The 22,351-nt window shown below is 39.1% G+C and overlaps 2 protein-coding genes across 6 annotated transcripts in view; one reads left to right on the forward strand and one right to left on the reverse strand.

The window, feature by feature from the left end:
• The window catches only part of LOC101850311 (cystine/glutamate transporter), a 31,667-nt gene extending 27,136 nt beyond the window's left edge, over positions 1-4,531 (reverse strand). Inside the window, exon 1 of one of the 2 annotated variants that reach the window (XM_005092706.3) lies at positions 4,189-4,531. The gene's annotated coding sequence lies outside the window, so the exon portion shown is untranslated. Of the gene's footprint in view, positions 1-4,089 lie in introns of both variants that reach the window. The other variant, XM_035968322.1, reaches the window with a different exon arrangement.
• Positions 4,532-4,638: 107 nt separating this feature from the next.
• The window catches only part of LOC101850541 (acyl-coenzyme A thioesterase 8), a 31,413-nt gene continuing 13,700 nt past the window's right edge, over positions 4,639-22,351 (forward strand). Inside the window, exons 1-4 of one of the 4 annotated variants that reach the window (XM_005092709.3) lie at positions 4,639-4,730; positions 17,465-17,736; positions 20,054-20,193; positions 21,314-21,539. In XM_005092709.3, the coding sequence (XP_005092766.1) occupies positions 17,642-17,736; positions 20,054-20,193; positions 21,314-21,539 (461 nt within the window). In that variant the 5' untranslated portion in view covers positions 4,639-4,730; positions 17,465-17,641. Of the gene's footprint in view, positions 4,731-5,264; positions 5,365-17,464; positions 17,737-20,053; positions 20,194-21,313; positions 21,540-22,351 lie in introns of those variants that run through there. The other 3 variants (XM_005092707.3, XM_005092710.3, XM_005092708.3) reach the window with 3 other exon arrangements.

Raw genomic sequence — 22,351 nt, forward strand, 5'->3', positions numbered from 1 at the left:
TTATTGTACTTGCCCGGCAGAACCCATAAAGTCGTCAACCTGTACATCCCGCCACGCCACAAAGGTAACTTCATTCCCCACATACTCAAGACTGATGCAAACACCATCGTCGTAGGTGATTTCAACTGCCCTCACCCTTCGTGGGACCCTTACGTCGATCAGTGTGCCACCGGAACAGAAATTGATGACTGGGCCTTCAACAATGATATGATTGCCCTCAATGATGGCTGCGAAACAAGAATCGACCCGAGCAGTATGCTCAAATCAGTCCCTGATATTTCCTTCTTGCATGTTTCACAGGTAGCTTATGTCTCTTCGCAAACCAGTGACACCACAAAACCATCAAAATCAAACTCTGTAGACACTCTGCCCCCACTCGTAGGAGCAAAGCCAAATGGTCCTTCAAGAAGGCTGACTGGTCGTTGTTCAAAGCCCTCATGGAAACAGAGACTTCAGCAAATGACATGCCTAACATGATGGACGCCACAAAATTAAACATGTGCCTAACTGAGGCCATTTTAAAAGCAGCCAAACAAAGTATCCCTTAGGGTGCTCGTAAACTTCCTAAACCCTTCTGGAAGGAAGAAGCGGACTTTCGGGGGGACATTTTCTTCCACAGCTTCCATTATTGAGTCTTTCATTTTCCTCCACAGTTCTTCCAATTTAGTAATGTTCTCCAGAGCTTGAAATTTATTGCTTACATCTATGGAGAAACTTTCTTCAGCTCTAATTTTGCTTGGTACTTTGACTTTTTAAGTTTCTTCAGTCTCATCTGCATTTTACACATGACTGGTACATGGTCACCAGTGGCGGCTCATGGTTTATAGAACTGACCGGCATTCATTCACATAGACTCTTTCTTCCTCCCCCCACCCCCTTCCTTCACAACACACACACACAAACACATTCTCTCTCTCTCTCTCTCTCTCCCCATTTTATACCCCTACTTTCGCCATCCCCACCCCCTCCCCCACTCACACACACACCATCACAGTAAACATTTTAATATTATGTGAAAGAGCTGAAATATGGTAGTGTCAAGAAACAATATTATGATTAATGTATGATGGAAGTTACTGAGTTAATAGAAACTGACTTGAACGGCATAGAAAAAGAAACACTACTAGAGTCTATGCTAGAAAACAAACTGAAAGTGAGAAGCACAATAAACTGCTAGTCATGGCCTCCGGTTCTATTACTTTCTACACACCCACACACAATATCGACCTTTAAATATGTAATAAGAACAGCACTGTATGATGGCAAAAAGTCAATTGATACTGTACCAATGACGCTGTCCAATGCAGATTAAGTCTACAATCAGATACTATAAAAAGTTGGACAAAGTTAGCGCACAACAGTTTCCCATCATTATGTAATCAAACGTTCTTCATCACACTTCTCAGTTCTCAGAACACTGTTGTAACAAAGTGGGGAAGTCTGTCAAATGCTTATTATAGAACTTGGTGTCTAGCTGGGGTGACGGTGGATAAGGAGAGGGAAAGGAGGGGGTAGGCCCATTGTTTTTGGTCCAGACCCTGACAGCCGAGAGCCAGTCGCTCCTCGTTATAAGTCGCCTTATATATTTTCACTAGACGATTCCTCTTTTCGCCGGCTAGACTCAAATGGGCCAGGTACGTTATTAGTGGGGAGAAAGCGATGAATAGTCACCAAACAAGAACTATAGGTGGCTAAAAATTCAATACACAAAAAAGATTAGTGCCATGCTGACAATGAATGTTCTCATGATAGTTAGAGAAAGGCTGGATAATAAGTACATGTATTGCTGATAAGATATTTCATGTGTCTGTGCTGCTCAAGACTCAAGACAGTCTCATTTTGTAAGCAACACGGAGGCCAACTTGGCAATCAAGGAATGCTGTATATTCGCTCTTAGTAGTCTTAAGGCAGTCGATGGTTTCGTCCACAGGACTGACTTCATCGTACTCGCCGTGTTCGTTTGTCCACGTACGAAGTTCCGCGACGTGACGGCTTGACGGGAGACGATTTAAAGTTACGAGCCGGTGCGATAAACAAAGGTGAAGGAATGAAGCTCTGTCGCGACAAAAACAGCAGTGAATCCCACTTGTCTATTTGAACGCCTTCAAATCGGAAAGGTGCTCTTTGAATATTGATACATGTTTATTCTGATTTATTTAAAACTGAATGAAAATCATCATCAGCAATAAATCTCTTGTCAACAGTCCAGCTGACAAAAATTTGACCGGCACCGCCGGTCTTGCCCAGTTTACAAACCGCCCCTGATGGTCACTATGACCACTGGGGTGTGTCATGGCTGAAGGAAAGCCTTTTGACATAGGTGTGTCATCCAAATATATGCACCAACATCAGAGCAAGACAACGAGGAAATTGAGACTTATATATATGATATAAAAAGGTCTACCGTAACAGCAACTGTCAACTGGCCACTATCACTTTCTAGCCTACTATATTAAAGTAAGCAGTTTTTTTATATTGGCTTTGAACGTATTTTTAGGTTGGCCAATTTTTCCTCGGAATAAATATAACTCATTAATAAATTGTAAACCCTGAAATAAAAAAACCCACCAAAATATCCCCCCCCCTCTCCTTTTCCAGTTGACTACAGTTTCTGATGATAACTGCAGGTTTAAATTAATAGATCTCTAGTAGTCTTCGTTACCTAAGGAAGGCAATATATATATACAGTGGAAACCATATATATATATAACAGGCCCGATAATAACAGGGATTTGGTAATAACAGGGAATTTTTAAATCCCCGTTTTTTCCTACTCTTTGTCAATATTAAAAGTTATCTGCAATAACAGGGGTTATAGCAGGGACAAAGGCTCTTTAGCAATGTGTAAGAAGTGAGAGAGAGTGATGGAGCAAGCTCACGCCATGGCAACTGCAAGCACACGCAGCAGGTGAAGCGAGAGAGGGCTGCGGTGTGCTGCAGACTTTGCCTAGCTACACGTACGCCTAATGTGTCATGCGCAGGCCTGCCACACAGAGTCAGTCTTGTTGTATGGATGTGTGACGCGGAATGCATCTCAGACGTGCAAAAAGAGGATCCAGGTTTTCTTAAACAAGTGTCTTAGGAAGCAACTGAGGATCAAATGGACAGACAGCATCACCAGCGAGGAAGCATTAAGAAGAACGAGACAGAGCCCAGTAAGAGAAGAGGTGGGAAGAAGACCTTGGCGATGGATTAGACACACTTTCAGGAAGTCAAGCAGCTGCATAACAAGGAAATTGTTAGATTGGAACCCACAGGGTAAAAGATCAAGGGGAAGACAACGTGGAACCAGGAGAAGAGTCACGGAAATGGATGAACAGAAAAGTGGGAAGATGTGGAGTGACACCAAGCGACTAGCCCAGGATAGGGAACGGTGAAAAGTGTTTGTTCGAGGCCTATATCCTGATCCAGGGTGAGAATGGCAATGATGAAGAGGCCTGCCACATGGCCATGAAAGAGGGCTGAGGTGTGCAGGGGAAACTACCCATGAATAAATACAGCTGGATAAGTTCACAAATGTTTACTTCCCTTGCATTTCTGATTTAACAGGGATCTTATATAACAGGACTTTTTCTCTAGTCCCACCATCCCTGTTATACCAGGTTTCCACTGTAAGTGCTTCAGACCAAAAGTTTTAAGAAACAGGCCTAGAAGAAGACATTGGACTAACTCAAAAGGACAAAGGTTGAGATTAAGTGAAGAAGTAATTACAAGTGTGAACCCTTTAATCTGTTAAAAAAATATATTCTAGAGTATATAAATCTATAAGCCTAATATAGAATCTAGATAGATCTAGATCTAGATTTAGGCCTTATGCGCCTTATTTATATCATCAATGTTGATATTGAATTTAACAATCATAAAAAAGTGAAAGTATAATAAAGCTTGCTTCCAATTCCAAGGTTTAAAAAACAACTGGAAAGGGACTTATAAATTAAAAGTAACGAAAAATGGAAAAGAAGCAGGCCTAGTTAGTAATGGTTGGCCTTGGTCTATAGGCCTACTATCTAGATTATAGGCCTAGGCTATTGGCAAAAGGCAGAAGACGAAGAGATCATTCCCCCACTTGTTCTGTTTTCTCACACCTACACATTTTATAGTACACTCCCTCGCTTTAGCAGAGCACTCATGCATCGCCCTTGCTTTCGCTCTTTGAAAAGAGCAGTCACCGTTATCGCGTACTCTGACCTGTAACTGTAACAGATAACAACTAGACCAGGAATAGGTTGACACACGCAGTGGCCCCGAGAGTTGATTCTTCTGACAGCCTTTTCAGTTTTGGGCCTATGTTTACACTTTCGCTTTCTTTGCCCCCACTTCCGCTGCTGAGGTCATCTCTTGGCCTGGACCCAGGACACAACTGGACACATACGCGGAGAAGCAGTAAAGTTAGACAGCAGGTTGTCATAAACTTAAAAGCATCAAACTACTTTTCAAAAGCACTATAAATTTTCAGAGGGAATGAATAATGCTTTTTGTCTAAATGTAAAAACTACAAAAACTTTCCAACCTTCGACTCAATCTCAGCCTATTATTGATCTAGGCCTATCTAGCATAATGCAGGCTCCCTGAACCGCGGAGTTCAACCGTTCAACCAATGACCCAATGACCCAACAGAGAGTTGAACTTTGACCTTATCTCAACTGATCTGCACAGTACAGTTATTGACCTTTTCCCCCGCCCGTCCGCTACGTTTGTTTATGCAGTGCATCTTCACTGGATCACACACGGTAAGAGGTCTGGGAAACTTATAATCAAACAATAATGATATTACCGGTATTAGGCGACCTTTTCCTTAGATTTGTATGTATTTGACGTTCAAATTCAACACTCTAGCCAGAGAACAAAATTTGTTATTATCAACAACGTCAGATCTAACGTACGCCGCTTGGCTAAACAACCGAGTGCTGTTTTCTTTTCTTTGGAATCTTCGAAATCGCAAATGTCTGGATTCTGGTTTTTGTTAGATCTAGAATCTAGATTTAATTTTAGTCTAGATCTCTTTAATTACTCTTTGGTTTTCGCAGTCGAAGAAGCAGAAATTAGAGAAAATTAGACAATAGATCCTAGATCTAAATCTATATATATCTTTGATGTTAGCCTAGTAGGCCTAGGCTAGCCTCGGGGTAACAAATTCTGCTGTGTCGCGATGAACTCTGCCCTTTCTTTTTCTCTCCTCATCAGTCTAGTCTGACTGCGTGATCTAGGCTAGCCAATTGGCACCTGAACTGAATGGTCCAAAGTTCATTCTCTCCTCTTTTGTGACTTGGGGTCGGTGCTGGAGGAGTTCCTAGATATATATAAATTCCCCCTTAGCCATTTGATTCTCTGTTGCTCTCAACCTTGCCTTTGGACTCGGCATCGGTAGGTCATATCAGTAGAATAATATGAACCCTTATAGACTCTAGATCTAGATTAGTCTGTCTCAGAACACCCTACTAACTTCATAGAGATCTAGATCTAGGTCTATTTATAATTTATCTAGATTTCTAGATCTAGATATATATATATATATACATATATATATATATAATTATGCTGTATGATTGGTTTTTCTTGTTTTCCACATTGTCAAGGTCTATGTCTAGGCTATATTATATATCTATCCATCTATCTATCTATCTATCTATCTATCTATCTATCTATCTATCTATCTATCTATCTATCTATATATATATATAGATCTCTCTCTCTCTCTCTCTCTCTCTCTCTCTCTCTATATATATATATATATATATCTATCTATCTATCTATCTATCTATCTATCTATCTATCTATCTATCTATCTATCTATCTATCTATCTATCTATCTATCTATCTATCTATCTATCTATATCTATCTATCTATCTATCTATCTATCTATCTATCTATCTATCTATCTATCTATCTATCTATATATATATATATATATATATATCTCTCTCTCTCTCTCTCTCTATATATATATATATATATATATATCTCTCTCTCTCTCTCTCTCTCTCTCTATATATATATATGTATATGATATATATATATATATATATATATCTCTCTCTCTCTCTCTCTCTATATATATATATATATATATATATATATATATATCCCTGTAAGGACTTGGTCTCTGTTGACTTCCACCCCTTTGGCCCTCATATGACCTTATGCCTTATGCAGTTGCGAGCGCCGTAAAACCTCTACTAAAACTAAACTAAAATGTGGCTAATAGATCTTTCTTATACTTGCTTTTAAGTAGCTTAAATGCGAATATATTTGCCATCATGTGACTCCCCTACTTAAAGAGCTCCATTAGCTTCCACTGAAAGCAAGAATTGAATATAAGTTAGTCCTACTATGCTTTAAAGGTCAAACTAACCAGTCTCCCACATACATTCAAGAACTCAATGTTATGATTGTACCTTACACACCATCTCGTGAACTAAGATCCAGTGGCTCTAGACTAATTTCAACACCTCGTGTGTCACTGAAGAAATATATGGTGAGAGAGCTTTTCTTTTTCTGGGCCAACAGTTTGGAATACTCTCCCTCATGATTTGAAGAGCGAAATAAAACTTGACACTTTCAAAAGGGGACTCAAAACACATCTATTTTGGAAATATTTAAATTAATGGACAGTACCTTTGCCTTTTTGTATGAGCATTTTTTATTGTTTGAAAGAATGTTGCTGTCAAAAAGTGCGCACACGATGAATTTGTATGGTGTTAGTATGAATGCGTTTTTAATCTCCTATGTACGCCTTGGGCCCATGCTGTGGGGAAAGGCGGGATACAAATGCTCTTATTATTATTATTATTATTATTTTTCATATTTTGAACGAAACTTGCTGTGACGAAGCAGGCCATAATAATTTACTTACAACTTGTAAGAGTCAATAATGTAGATTGTGTCTTTAGATTGAAGATACATTTTCCTCTTTTTTTAGGCCATAATGGCTGGCTCTATTTCTCCGAACGTTTGTGAAAATAAACTTCAACTTTATTTCTCTGAACTTGTTATACCGTTCTTCAGATTTGTTGATAATAAGCGAATGGAGTGGCCCTTGTGTGTGTTTGTGTGAGTGTGTGTGTAAGGTGTGAACGGGGTGGGGTGTAGGGATTTTTTTTTTTTTACATGAAAGATTTTAGTTTTTGCTGGGTGACTAAATGCAAAATAGGTTACTGCAAAGGTCGAGCAGTCTTGTTTTCTCGTACTTCCTTTTGAAGATATTTTCAAATGAAGTATAGTCTGGGAACGTTGCCCCAACCACAACTGAAGAGTCTGAATATTCAGACATTTAAAAATCTCCAGCTCTAGAAATTGAATTCCATGCAAAAAATGCTTCCTCCCAGTCTCGCAGAATGGCAGAATGAAAGGATGACGTCTAAATCTTGCAAATAACCAAAAAATCTCGATCAGAAACCGTTCAGAGAAATAAAGTTCAACTTTATTTTCCAGAGCGTTTGGAGAAATACTCACTTCGCTTTTTTTATTGTATTTATTCAAATGATTTTTGACAAATAGGCCTAACAGTTGCAACAGTGTGCATGGTAGTGCTGTGCGATTATGAGGAAACAAAACTTCATAAAAGCCTCAAATTGTGAGCTCACTATTCTTGTCATTCGACTATTTCCGTTGAATGTTTTTTTTAATGATAAGTCCGTCCCTAACTTCCGCTATCCAACATTTGCTAAATATTCACAGTGCCGTTGAGTGTTTTTTTCTTATAATGCAGTCCAATCTGCCATGAGGACACGGCCACCTGTACAAACGGCCACTTTCCATTTCCCCCCTTGCGTTTTTTCTATATAACTTAACTGTGTAAAACGGGCACCTGTCCAACACGGCTTCGGCCACCTTATTTTATCAACCCACAGCCAAATCTACCTGCCTAAGGCGGCCAGACTTTGTTAAAAATATACATTTTCCCCACAAACCACGTTTGTGGATAAGCCGTCAGAATTCATTTACCTGTCGTTGTTGTCAATGTCAGTCCCTCCAATGGATGAAACGGTCATGTTGCTTAGGTCACTCCAATGTTTACACAAGTTGACCAATGGGTAACAATAATTAATTTTCAGCTGCTGGTAAGGGAAGCATGTGATCCGTCATAACCTATAAGCCCTGCCCACAACTCAGTCGGTAAACCCAACCCATAACAATGGAAGTCAACACAAACTGGCGACAAAAGTGTCGCTTGTTCGCTGAGTGGTGGCGACCCATTTGTATGTTTTACTATGACACTCGGCCTTCCTCGTCTGAAACATTTCATTTTGTTTTGACCTTTCCCGGAACAATAATTTAAAATTGAATAAAACTCAAAACAAAAAGTCCTGCAAAAACTGTCCTGTCCTCTCCCCCCTTCAAAAGAAATAAAACGACGAGGACAACAACAACACATTTTAATCAGCCCTAGGGCAGTCCTAAGCATGCAACCGCCTCCAGTTGGGACCTCAGGAGTAACTATTAAAATGAAATTTAAAAAATCAGTCCTGCCTTACACTGCCACTTTTCCCCAATGTGTGGTCATCTTACACAGGTTCAACTGTACATAATTAGCCCAACATGACTTCCGCTATTCGCAGAGCTGTTAAATGATTTTTTGTTCTGTATGATAAATCCAGCCCTAATTATTTTCCGCCGTTCAACATTCGTTAACTATTCACAGCGCTGTCGAATGTTTTTTTCTTATACAGTAGTCTCCGCCTAAGATCCCAGTGCTTGGGAGCAAGGAAAATGCAGGGTCTTAGGCTACCAGGATCTTAGCTGACAAACCCAGGGAAGAATCTATGGTGATCCATGCTAAGGCTCACAATTGGTAAAATGGTCTCCCTCTACTCTAAATGAACAGACGTAACCCCTGGGTGGGTTTATGACATATGGCAAGCCAAAAGTTGTTAACTGTGATGACTTATCGCAGTACATAGTGGCATGAGGCATGCCATTTACACTTATTATTGTATCATGAGTCTCAAGATCTACGCTTATCCAGTTGCCCCTCCCCTTTATCTGTCAAAAATTATAGCTAAGCTTTCTATCTCTGACCGAGTTCCCCCGCCGTTGTCGTTTTGCACCATTACGTTGTGACTACACCAATTAAAATTCAGTTTGTCTCGCAAATTCGGGAATAGAGAAAACTGCTTTAATGGTCATGGAAGAGTTCACAGTTCAATGTGATCCCACCTGGAGCAAAGTGATATAAGTTTAGGTGGAGAGCTCAGATGCGAGTGCGATGTTTGAGGAAAACAAATGTGTCAGTCATTTCACACATCGCAATGTGGTCCCATCTGAGGCAAACATTGTACCGTTTCATCGAATTTTACAACGCTTTTTATGTAATCACATTCACGAGAGTGGCTGATCTTTGTTGACGCGATTGGCTGTTCAATGACCTCAACTTTTCACTCCTGGTTGATCGGCTGGGTTTTTGTTCTGTAAATTATATTCAGAAATGCAGGATCTTAGCTGAATTCAGACCTTCAGAGTGAATCAGAGCGGGATCTTAGTGGTGACTTTTGTATAGTGCAAAGGGCATCCAGAAAGTAAGTAGCGTTTAAAAATAATTATAAAAGAAATAATTTTCCAAATCAAAACGAATTTTTGAATTCCTCATATATATATATGACTACTTCTCCATGTAGTCACCAGCACTGCTGAGACATTTGTCGTAACGCTCTACGCAGGCTGCGTCAGGAAAAAAAGTGATGTGTACAGTGTTTTGGGACAGGCAAGGAGTTCTTTTAGTAGAATTTTGGGGAAATGAGATGACAATTAACTCTGATGTGTACTGCAACACACTTAAAAAACTGCTTAGAGAGATTTAAAACAAAAGACACGAAATGCTTAGTGACGGCGTTGTTCTGCTTCATGACAATGCAACTCCTCACAAGTCTGCACAGACCCAAAACCTGACCGCCTCCTTCTTATGGGAACAGTTGAAGCACCCATCGTACAGTCCAGACCTGGCTCTGAGGGACTTTCATCTGTTCCTGCTTTTGAAAAAAGTTTTTGGCCGGGCAGGACTTCGACTCAAATGCTGATCTCACAGGAGAGACTGGACATTGGCTGACATCGCAGGCGACAGCTTTCTATGATGAGGGCATTCAGAAGCGTGTCCCACGCTACGACAAATGCCTCAACAGTTCTGGTGACTACGTGGAGAAATAGTCATATATATGAGGTATTCAGAAATAAATCGTTTTGATTGGGAAAATTATTTCTTTTATAATTATTTTAAAACGGTACTTACTTTCTAGACGTCCCTCGTAAAAATTCTGTTTCCTTAAAATGGCAGGATCTTAGACGAACCGGGATCGTATGCGGTGGGATCTTAGGATCTTAGGCGGAGACTACTGTATATGGTATGCTCAGCATTAACTTCTGCTATTCGCAGTCCCATTGAATGATTTTTTCTTCTATATGATAAGGTTTTTTTTTGTTGTATCCGATGTCCAGCCCTGACTTCGGCTATTCAACATTCGCTAACTATTCACAGCGCCAGTCACTGAGTGTGCATGTGTTTTTGTCGCGGACAGTGCAGTGTGATGACATCACCTCACCATTCACAGCACTTCGAATTTCGGATAGGGGAAGGGGAGCTCATTGCGACGGCGAATTTCATGGAAAAAAACCACTTGCAGTGCTTCGAGAGTCAAAAGTGCCCTTGCTTGAGCTATCAATAGTGTTTGTTTGTTTTGGTAAGTGTTTTACGTCCCTCGCAACTGCATTTTCCATTTGGTAGGAATTTTGAATTTGCTCGGATGGCGGCCAAAGCCTACTCTTATCGATTTTAGAACCGTCAAGGGGTCTTAAATGTGCACAACTTGCACATGGGGCCTCATAGATTTTTCACCTTTCTCCGCAAAGACTAGGCATTAGATCTTACCTACCATAATATCAGGGCTGTGGCTGAAAGACAGTAATAAGAAGGAGCCAAGGAGTAATAATAGAAAGGCTGGTGAAAGATTCAGGAGACCAGAGGAGGGGGCAAAGAGGAGGGGGGGTGGGCAGAAAATGGAGACGAAAGGAGAAAATTTTAGAGAAGAAAATTTTCATTCACTGTCAGGTTTCGAAACGGGACCTGTTGAATGAGAGGTGAACACCGTAACCTCTAGACTACGAGAGCCCACATCCTTGGTGTGATGAGTGAATATTGAATAGTAATGGATATTCTTCAGAGGAGTGTTTTATAAATCTTGTTGGCTCCTCTTATCACTCTGTCTCGTAAGCATCAAATAAAGAGTATTTTTGTATTTATCTCAATGATTTTAGATATAATGTGCTCTAATTTTACTATGGTTGAGAAAAATCAGACTAAAATCCCTTATCTGAAGAAAAAAAATCACATGGCATTCAAATGGCTCTGCGACACTTCGAATAGCTTTGAATAGTGCAAAAATAATTAATGTTGAATAGTTAAGTCGAATGGGCACAGTTGTAGTGCATGGCTTGATATGGCATACACATGTGTTGGAAGATGTCTGATATGAATAAGAAATTGTGACATTTTTGTTTGAATTTAAGTGAAACAGAGATTACAATAACATTCCATAAAGATGAAATTCCGATCAATATTTACTTTCTGTAGGCCTATATGACAAGTATGATATATACCAGTAGTCTCTGCTTAAGATCCCACAGCTTGCAATCCTGGTTTGCATAAGATCCTGCTGCTGAAAATAAAATTTCTACTAGTTGAAAGTGACCCTTCAGACTTCAGATCCAGTGCTGAAGGGTTACATTTGACTAAGTTCTCCTCTTTCAGATGATAATTTTCAGAACAAAAACCCCCTGGGGAGCTCAGCTGTTCAACCAAGCAGCGATCATTTTGGTTATTTTACTGCCCATTGCATCACTGATAATCCTTTCTCGTGAACGCAATCATATCTCCATTGTAAATCTTGATAAGTGGGTGCAGTGTTTGCCCCAGATGGCATCACTCTGAGGTGTGAACTGGTCAACTAGTTTGTTTTCCCTGAACATTTCTTTGGCATTTGAGCTTATTGCCTGAACCCTCTTCCCACATTGGGTGGATAGTTCCTACAAGGCCGCAATAGACATGGTCACATGGAACTGTGAACCTGGTGCTTTAAATTATTTCCCTGACCATTACAGTTGTCTTTCATCTCCAAGCCTGAATTTGCTAGACAAACAATAATAATAAAATTAATGTTTCCATTTTTATACTGCACATATGCTCAACAGCATACTCCATGGGTTTTGCAACCATTACTACCCCATTGTGATTGGTTATCAAAGTTAACCACTCTTTACTCACCATAAGTCATTAACCCACCCAAGGCTGTATCAGTTCATTTAAAGTAAAGGGAGATCATTTTACCTATTGTGGGCTTTACCATGATTCCCTGTAGATCCTCCCCATGATGAATCGTCTCTGATCCCGTTGGTCTAAGATCCTACATTTTACTTGCTCTCAAGCAGTGTGATCTTAGGTGGAGACTATTGTATTTTATTAACATTGTATTACTGTTGAATTTTTAGATGTGTTATTATAGAGGCATGTTGTCTTTAGGAGTCCATTTTATTCTGATACTAAGTAGACCTGTTTCATGACCAGAAAAGATACCTTAACTTAAAAGTCAACTCATCTCAGTTGATTGGCAAATTTTGGAATTTAATTTATGTTCTTTTAAGCAAACAGGTATTTCCAATACAAATTGTTCCTGTCATGACGGAAGTACCTTGAGGGCCTACATCATGTGAAGTAAAATTTACGATGAAGGGGAACATGTCAGGAACATTAAAAAAATAAGTAGAAGATAATTAGTTGCGGAGGGCTCTCCGAAAGTACCGGTTCGGCTAAAAACTATGAATTTTAAGTTGTAGGCATTTTTAGCTTCTTCAGCCTCTCTTACAACTTTTTCATCGCATAAAAGAACCCCCTAAAGCCTTATTTCTTCCTTACCGGGCATGTTTGTCACCTTCCTCATAAAGTAAATCTTTTACTTTTCTTTATCGCCCGTTTTCTGGAAACGTGGTTTTTCTATATACTTTTAAAAATAACTCCACCATATTTCCTTCAATCTTCATGAAATTTTCACAGAATGAAGAAAAGATGTGAAACTAAAAATTTGCCTTGTGAATTTTTGATATGTTGAATAGTTTTTTGTTGGTGGTGTTTGGAGTGTGGATTTTTACTGATTTTTGCAAACGTGAATACTACCTCAGGGAAAAAAGTTCATAAAAAATTTGCTAGTATGTTAAGGAAAAATTCATCACACAGGTTTGTAGGTCTATTGTTTGCCTAGATGCATGCAAAAATACCCCAAATCTATTTCCTTGAAAAATTAGTGCGGTATTAATTACTTAAGATATGTCAACAAAGTCCAATATATGGCCACCATATCCATGAACACAAAATTTCTTTCTTTAAAATTTGATTGCGGATTTTAAGACTCTTTACTATGGTTGTTATGTGTGTGAAATTTGGTAACATTTGATCCACTAATAAGCGAGATAGCCTTCAGCTGCCACCCCTCCCCCCCTCTTAAAGTCATCAAATCAGTGAAGGAGAGGAATAAGGATCATTTATCTTTTTTTCCTTACCTAGTAAAACAAACAAGATACTGTTGTGAAGCAAGCCCCTGATGAGATACTAACTATAAGATCAAACTTTATTTTCCCTGCTAAAAATTTTTTGTGGCTTTACAGGAACGGTAAAAACACATCATGTAAATATACATAAAATTTAAATTGTGTTACTTTCATAAAAGCTGACACAATTGGCTCACCTTTTGACATGCAAGCACCGCAAAATGTACGAGCATTGTTTCTGTTAATTTATAAAAATACGCAACAGCCTGAGTAATCCAAAATGAAGGAAACCGATGCATGGTGAAAACCAAACCATCCTTCTATCACAGAAAGATTATAATGTCATGTGGGTTGCTGAGGAAAATTAGGCTGCAGGCATGATGATAATATAATGAATAAAGACTAGCGTGTAGTGTAGGCTAGCAATGCGGTGATATAACATGGATATGCATGAAACTTAAAACATTTTTAGCAAAAAAGAATAACTGAAATAGAAATATCACTGAGCAAATGTCAGGTCTTAGGAAGAAATCACAGAAATTTGATTACAACATTTGCACAAAGGGCTGTGGGAACACATTATGGAATACTGTTATCATACCGAGCAACAGAACACAAAATCCGACATGGAAGTACAAAATGACATCCTGTTGATAGCACGAAAATAAAGAAATAACGTTCTTGTAGGAATCCATCCATGAGAACATTTTATGCACAAGTACATTACATGTTCAACACATGCACCAATAATTCATTTTTGTCTCTCACCAAATGCAATTTAACAAACATGCCATTGCCAGTTGCTAGTGTGAAACTCCCTGTCTTTGAGCTACAGATTTTATGACTTGTCTAAACTTGAAAAGAGTTCAATATCGCTCATTGCTCATGGTCAGGAATTAGCTAAAAACTGATAGAGATACGATTTGTCAGAAACAGGCATGGTGACTCAGTTTTACTTAAAATCTGAGTTTAAGAAATCACCATCCAATGTATGTGCTCACTCAGTAGTTTAATAGAAACCTCATGACCAGATAGCAATTGAAGTTACAGTTAAATTGGTAATAAGGAAATCCAGATATGCTAATTAAATGACCTTATAACCAGGGACAGGCAAGTGTGAAGTCAACTGCTCTTCGCCTTATGTACCTGACGGTATAGTGAGAGAATAAGTAAGTAAGTAGGTAAAGACTGCACAACAAAATAGATGGTAGTTGGAGGGCGCTACTGGTAGGTCCTACGTCTTTACTACCCCTATTATGTTTTTTTTCTGTTTGCCTCTCTTGTTTGCTTTTCCCCCCCAGTGTATAATAATGGTCAATGTTCTTATGTACTCCTCTAACTAATGCAAACAGGCCCTGAAAGAGTTTGTCGCATATATTAATAGTTTCATAAGAAGGGTATCCAGCAATGTAAACACTTAACCCCTTGACTGGGTGGTAAACATATCTCATCCGTCTCAATAATCCGCCGTCCTGTCCCATGTAAATTGTAAACATATCTTGTGCCGCAGCTAAAACCCCGGTTTTATGGCTTGTTCTTTGCAGGTCTTGTTAGTGGATGAATTCATCTCTTTATTTCTCTTTGTATTTATATAGTTTGACTGTTCTCTCTTGTATAATTAGCGGACAATTGTCGATTATAGATTGTAACCTGTCATGCCATGCGCATGGTGGAATTTTCCATAGCATGTGAGGTGCATATATGTGAGGCAGGGTGGTGAAATTAAGCTCTGGTCAAAATAATGAAATAGAAAAAATCTGCATTTTTGTTTTAGCTCTTTTGGCTATTTTTATGGAACTTTTTTTTCTTGGCACATCCCATTTTGTCTATTTAAAAACATATTTATGTGTGTATGTTCCTGAAAAACAGAAAAAAAGGCACAAATATGTAATTTTGCAGGGTCTATGGACTCAAGCTTTGGAAGTCACTTAACTTTGGCAACCATTTTCTCACTATTTTCACCTCTGAAAACTGGTGACCCCCCATCTCCTTCAGCCGTAAATCTTGACTTCTATTAAAGATAGGTGAATTTTTTGTATTGAATGAAAGACAAATGAGCAAGCATTAGGATAATACCAATAACTCCACATGCTCAAAAAGTGATGAGCACCTGATTTCACTGTGTCATGAGACATAAAATATGTGCAGTTAGCAGTCAAAGGGTTAACATCTAAAAAATTGTCCTGGTGATTTTTCTTTCAAATACGAACATTTGATCACAGTATAAGGTTCTAAAGATTCTTTTGTTGACTTTGAGTCCATTGAAAATGGCGTTATCCTTTTATATTAAAAAACTGTGTTCACTGTAAGTGCTCTCAAGTTCAAAAACTCTGTATGCAGCATTCCCGAAAGATAGAAATTACATTCTGTAAGTTTAATTTTGTACCACGATTCATTTGTTGTAAAGAAAAAGACTCATTGAATGCCCCTCATGCTATGTAGCTATGAATATTATAAACTACAGTTTATTTGCTCGAAGAGGAACATTTATTCACCGAAAGGCACTTATTATGTTCCACATCTAATATAACTAAGCATGAAGTAATGATAAAGAGATTGCACCGAAAAGTTTCTTACTTACCAGCATGCAATTAAGGCAATTAATGTACTGGCTGACTAGGCTGTAATAGAAGCTTGAAGGTGAAGTGGGCAAGATTGCACCAATATGTTGTGCACAAAAGAAATGAGTCTTACCTGTTTCAGGAAAGGGCCAGCCTTTATATATGCCTAAAAAAAGAGCCGTGGGCTGAAGGGGCCAGATACTTGCAATGTAGAGTACTAGCCCCAGTTTTGCTGAATTAACAATCCTATTTTGAAACACCTCAAGTCATATGAATGAGGAAATGATTCTTGGTTCAATTACCTTTATGTGCATTTTATACCTTAAATACAAAAGAGATTCAATAGAGCCTCATGACTAAGGGGGAATTGCAATGAATAAGACTTGAACATCAAATGGCCCCTTCATGCGAACAATAGGAAGTAAGCTACAGGGAGTCAAACACCTGTATATTATTATTCTTGCCAGCCAGAAAAAACGAGTACAGAAGCGAGAATTGAAGGTGGCCAGTTTACATATATACAAGTTTATCCCCCCATCCCCCCCCCCTCCCCAGATAGAAATTACTGTATAATCAGATAGGTATGGACCCCTTGAGAACGTTTGTGTCTTTTTTGTGGGTCAGTGTGTCTGTATGGTTTAGCAGCATCTGTGATCTAGCACTTAGGTGCTTGGCCATGGCACACACAAGATGCGGGTTCGATTCCTGATTGAGGAGAATTTTTATCAAGTATCCTTGTCTTTTTGCTGAGATTCATCCCTCTCAGCCCGAGTTGGCCCCAACAGGCAGAGTCACAGCTGTCTGCCTCCTAAATTATCGTAATTGTGTTGATAGGGGTGTGAAATATCTGTAATAGCTTTATTTTATGATATGATGTGAGAGGCAAGTAAGGAGGGGTCTGTAATTCTTCTCCTCTCTCCCCCCACCCCCCCTCCCCCATATGGACATGCACACCATGCTGTCTTTTACATAGTTCTGCCTAAATTTGAATTGTATTATGCGCGAATTTTTAAAACTATATGATAAAGCAATTCTGCCCATATAATTTTTTCCCACACGGTTCTTCATTGTAATTCTGTTGTTGTGAACAGCTTAATGCATAAAATGGAATTCAAAAGCATTGATCTTTTATTTATACCACTTAGCACACTGTTAAAGCATAATCTCTTATCAGGATTATAATAACATGCCAGTTATTGACAAATGTTGGAAATGGAATATTATTTATTTGGAACGCAATTTATGGTAAAATCAAAAACAAAGTCAACAAGTGTAGCTAAATCTGATAATGTAATGAACAAGGAAAAGGAAACAGGATTACATTATGACATGTTTTGTAAAAACGTCTTGTCTTTTTCTTTCTTTTTTTTCACAGAGGTTCAAGAACCCAGACATCATCATACCACTTTGATTTTTATCAACACAAGCTTACAATAATATATATTCTATAATATATTACATCAGAAGTGCTAGAACCCTACTGCTGTGCTTGGTTGGTTGTATCAGGAGCTGATTCACACAGAGAGAAAGAAAGAGAGAGGGACAGAGCAAAATGTCGGATAGTGATAAAGAATTTGACAAGCAGTTTGAGAGTCGCTTAACTCAAACCTTTTTGAACCTTGAGCCGATTGATCCTCTGCTGTACAGGTGAGACGTTTCTCCATTTTGAATTTGTGTAGCTTTGTCATGTGCAGTCAGTCTAAAAACTGCACCTGCCTAAATAATAGAAAGTTTGTCTGGACTAAAACTTTTGCAGTAAATGACACTCCTGGCGAATAAACTCAGCTCCTAGGATGCAATGCCTGTGCTGTCTTAGTATTTTCTTAGTTATTTCAGTTTTTGGGGAGCTTTTGTTATAGTTAAAATGTCTTCATGCGTAGTCGAAAAATATCTGCTTCTGATTTTTCCATGGGTTATTTCTGGTTGTCTATTTTACATTTTTCCTTGGACAATGACCGTTATCGTGTCGACGTGCTTCTCTTTGCCCTGATTGATGTATTCCCAAACATGAAACCATTATGCCAATAATGTACAAATAGTGTTGATTGTTGGGGTACTGAACTGTGCTAAGTGGACGAGATTGTATCCTTGACGTGAATTTTGAACCATGGGCTCTTTTGTTCTTTCTTTTTAAGGGACTATTCTGTGTGGGTAACTTTTTTGTTCTTTCTTTTCAAGGGATTTTTCTTCGTCTTGCTATTAAAATTGACGTTTTAATTTTCATGTCAGAGTAGTCCTGTGGGTGCTTGGCAGGTGCTTTTGTGTGCTTTGCTTTGCACCTCCTTTCCTGTCAAAGATCTATCGTCCTTATCTCTCTTCTTTCTTTTATGTATTTGTTACTCTGTTGTGACACCTTAATCTTCAACACTTTTATGACGTAATTGTGTTGCAAGTGCCATAAAACGCTTATTTAAACAAAAAATAAAACAAGAGCAGTCCTTGACTCCTCTGTAAAAGTGTAAGATTAAGAAAAGGGAAAAGTTGGGACTAAATGTAAAGACAGAATTGTCAGAGATCTTGACAGGACATTATCTTTGTACCACTAGGTTCATTGGGTATGCATGGGCATACATTCTTTAAGTGTAAGTGTATAGGTTTGACCAGGGATGAAAATTTTGCATAAATTTATGGAATTCCGTTATTTTCCATAAGTGGGATCTGACGTGTACTAATCTACAATTGAACAATTGTATTTTTCCAAATCTGTATAGCTCGCGAAAAGTTCAGTAAATTTTGGACTGATCAGTTTCCATCCCTTTTTAACGCCCCTATTAATTCTATTAGGATTTTTTAGGAGGCGGGACTTCCAAATCTAATGTCTCCGATAGGACTGGGTCAAATAGGTTGAGAGCCTTGAAAACTTCATAAAACCACCTCGGTGTTCAAGAATGCCCAGTCTGAGATTCGAACCAAAGCCATCCGCTCTGTAGTCCAGCGTGATACCAACTGAGCTGGTGGAGCGCCCCATACATTCTTTAAGAAACTGGTATGTCTTAACCCTGGGTTTAAATAGTTTATTGGAATGGTTTTCGTCTCATTATTTGTTTGGTATCTGTTGTGCTGTTATAGATTTACTACTTATGCTGAAACTCAATGTTCAAATCTGAGTGGGGTACACATTTTTATTCATTGTTCCAAGAATATTTTTCTAAGTTTATCAGGGAACAGAGTGATGTCAGTAAACAACCTGATAAGATTATTTTCAGTCTTTTTTCTACCGGTATCTTTGTTGTATTATAGTAAGGTTCTGCGCTGTTACTTTAAGAAAACATGAGCTGAACATTTGAGGGGAGAAGTCATTTTTATCGACTTATTGAGTATCTCCATGTCTGTCTGTCCCCATGTTTTTTTGCACCCCGCTTAATTTAGCAAAATTTGATAATTTTCTGCATAATTTCTGATTATTTTCCTTTATCATTCTTTGTTAAAATTGACAGAATCGCATAATTTCACATTTTTGGGTTCAGTTTGCATAATTTCAGAATTTTTCTTGCATAAAACGACGGGGACAGGTCTGTATTCCCCTCTGTATGGGTTGGCTCTGACTGACGTGGTTGAAGCAGTCTTCTGGATAGTTTTGGATTTTAGTTTTAGAAAGACTTTTGCCAGCGACACAATTAGGTCTTATTTAAGGCTATTTTACAAGAGAGTAACAAACACGGAAAAGAAAGGGGGGAGATAAGGACGATGGATGTTTTTAGGTACGGCACTTGCAACACCATTAGGTCATGTAAGTACTGAAGATTAGGGTTAGAGGTGTTACAAGAGAGTAACAGACACAAAAAAAGAGGAGAGATAAGGACGATAGATGTTTGATAGGAAAGAAGGAGCAAAGCACACCAGAGTAACCTCCAACCCCCCATTAATAGATGTTTGATACCCAGGATGGTTTTTAATTATTTTGATGGGGGCCATGAAACTCAACGGTCAGTACTGCAGTCAGGCTTTCTTGTTCTTATTCCAGGAGCACGCACTTGTTCAAGCCGACATTTGGCCGCGCCGTGTTTGGCGGTCAGGTTGTGGGCCAGGCACTAGTGGCTGCCTCAAAGACGATGTCCTCAGACCGGGAGGCACACAGTCTGCACTGCTACTTTCTCCGACCAGGTTTGAATTGTTTATCTCTTTAAACCCTGAGTTTTGTCCACTGTTTCCCAGAGTTTTTTTCTACAGTCACCTAAACCTGGTGCACTATGTATCATTATAACCCCAAAGGCTTGCCTCCAACTTCTACATAGCGAAAACATTACTAAAAAACTTGGATCGGGAATAGTTCTGAAAAACAAGAAGAAATTAGCAATTAATGAAACGCCATAGTTGTCACTAGTATCAGGCGCTGTTGGGTTATTGCCGCCGGATGCTCGCAGCGTCGCTGGGGCTTAAAGAGTTTAGCCCTTTTGTAAATAATTAACCCGATGATCCTGGGCACATGCCTCGGACCGGGAGGCACACAGTCTGCACTGCTACTTTCTTTGTCAACCAGTAACCCACTGATCTTGGGCACATGCCTCAGTGTGACTACCTTTACCCTTCTGTATGCTGAAAGTGCACCTGAGTGTGTGGTGGTGTTTTCCTATCATTTTAAGCAGAGGAGCTCAGGGTTGTGGTACGCTAAAGGAGGTTTTTTTTTTTTGGGGGGGGGAGGGGCTTTAAGGGTTAATGGGCTGTGTTATCTGATCTGTCTATTTCTTTAAAGGTTATTATTGTATTCCCTTTTACATTCCTGGAAAAATGTGGTTGCTTTTGTTTTAGATCATTGTTAATATCCTGGGTTTAAACGGCCGATAAAAGTTAAAATAAAGCAAGTTATATATCCTACTCCTCTATTCAAGTAAAGTGGGCTTCTGTTTCGAAGATATCTTTGAGAAGTCAACCAGAACACATACATTGACATTTAAGGGGTGCTAGACTGATAGATTGACATGGATTTCTGTGGCTTTCTTTGGTGCCATTCCAAGTGTCATAAAATCTCCTCCTCCTCCTCCTCCTCCTCCTCCTCCTCCTCCTCCTCCTCCTCCTCTTTTTCTCTTTGTTCTTGCATCATCAGATGTCCTCACAAGTACAGCAGTCCTTTAAAGTGCCTCCAAGTTCCAAAAGACTTGTCTCTAAGTAGCACTGGCTATTTTATTTTATAGATACACGAAGAACAAAGACTGATTCAACTATTTTATATACATCATGAGATGGAGTATCCCCGTCTGTGTAACCTTTTGCATATTTCCCACAGGTTCTGTAGATAAACCCATATTGTATTATGTCAAGCAAAGCCGAGATGGTCAGACGTACTCAAACCGTTTTGTGGATGCCACCCAAGACGGCCGATCAATCTTCACCATGATGGTGTCCTTCAAGAAAGCCGAGTCCGACCCGTTTGAGCATCAGTTCACCATGCCTGTCGTCCCACCACCTGAAGACTGTTTAGAGATCAACGACATTCTCAAGCAAAGGCTAGAGTAAGTTCTAAATGATTATGGTATGCGGTTGCTGTAAGGAGAAAAATACAGTTGACCTGCTCTAGTGGCTACATGTATAAGAAAATCATCTGTATAAACAGCCTTGCGTATTTTTTGCATCAAAATGATGCTGTGAAAAATATCCAACAATCTAAGACAACTGTTTTCCTCCTCTACAATGGGTGGCTGTCGTAGACAATTTTGACTGTACTTAGCTCTGCGTTTGACTGTGTATGGTACAAAAGCAAGAATGGAGCTACCCATTGTTTGTGCGAGGATGATGAGGACAGCATTATATTATTCACTTAACCGGGTCTTCCCTCTTGTGCTTTCTTTGTGTCATTTCTTTTGTTGATTTTATTCAGAGAAGGTTATGGTAATGTAAGAGTATGACTGGGGTATTTTTGTGTCAACACTTTCCATCCGTGATGAAGAGCTCAATTGTTATACCATATATACACTGTTTAGCTAACTCAATACAGTCCAAGACGACTACCCATTGTTGCTGAGAAAAGTAGTCATTTTAGACAGGTGGTTTTCTTGGACAGTATCATTACAATGCTGAGAAAACACAAGGGAGAAGTGAGAAGTGGTCATTTGCACAGGTTTTTGTCTTGAATAGGTGGTTGTTAGAATAGGTTCAACTGTAAAAGTAAAATAAAGTTGTTACTGCATCCGATCCGGACATTGGGGATTGCCTTGTTAGTGAGACAACTCCCTGGGCCTTCGACATATTGTGGTAGGGTGGCCAGTCCCTCTCCACGCCGCCTTCTCTTCCCAACCTCGAAGTCAGGTACCCATTACTGCTGGGT

This window comes from Aplysia californica, unplaced genomic scaffold (assembly GCF_000002075.1).
Source record: "Aplysia californica isolate F4 #8 unplaced genomic scaffold, AplCal3.0 scaffold00051, whole genome shotgun sequence".
NCBI lineage: Eukaryota > Metazoa > Mollusca > Gastropoda > Aplysiida > Aplysiidae > Aplysia > Aplysia californica.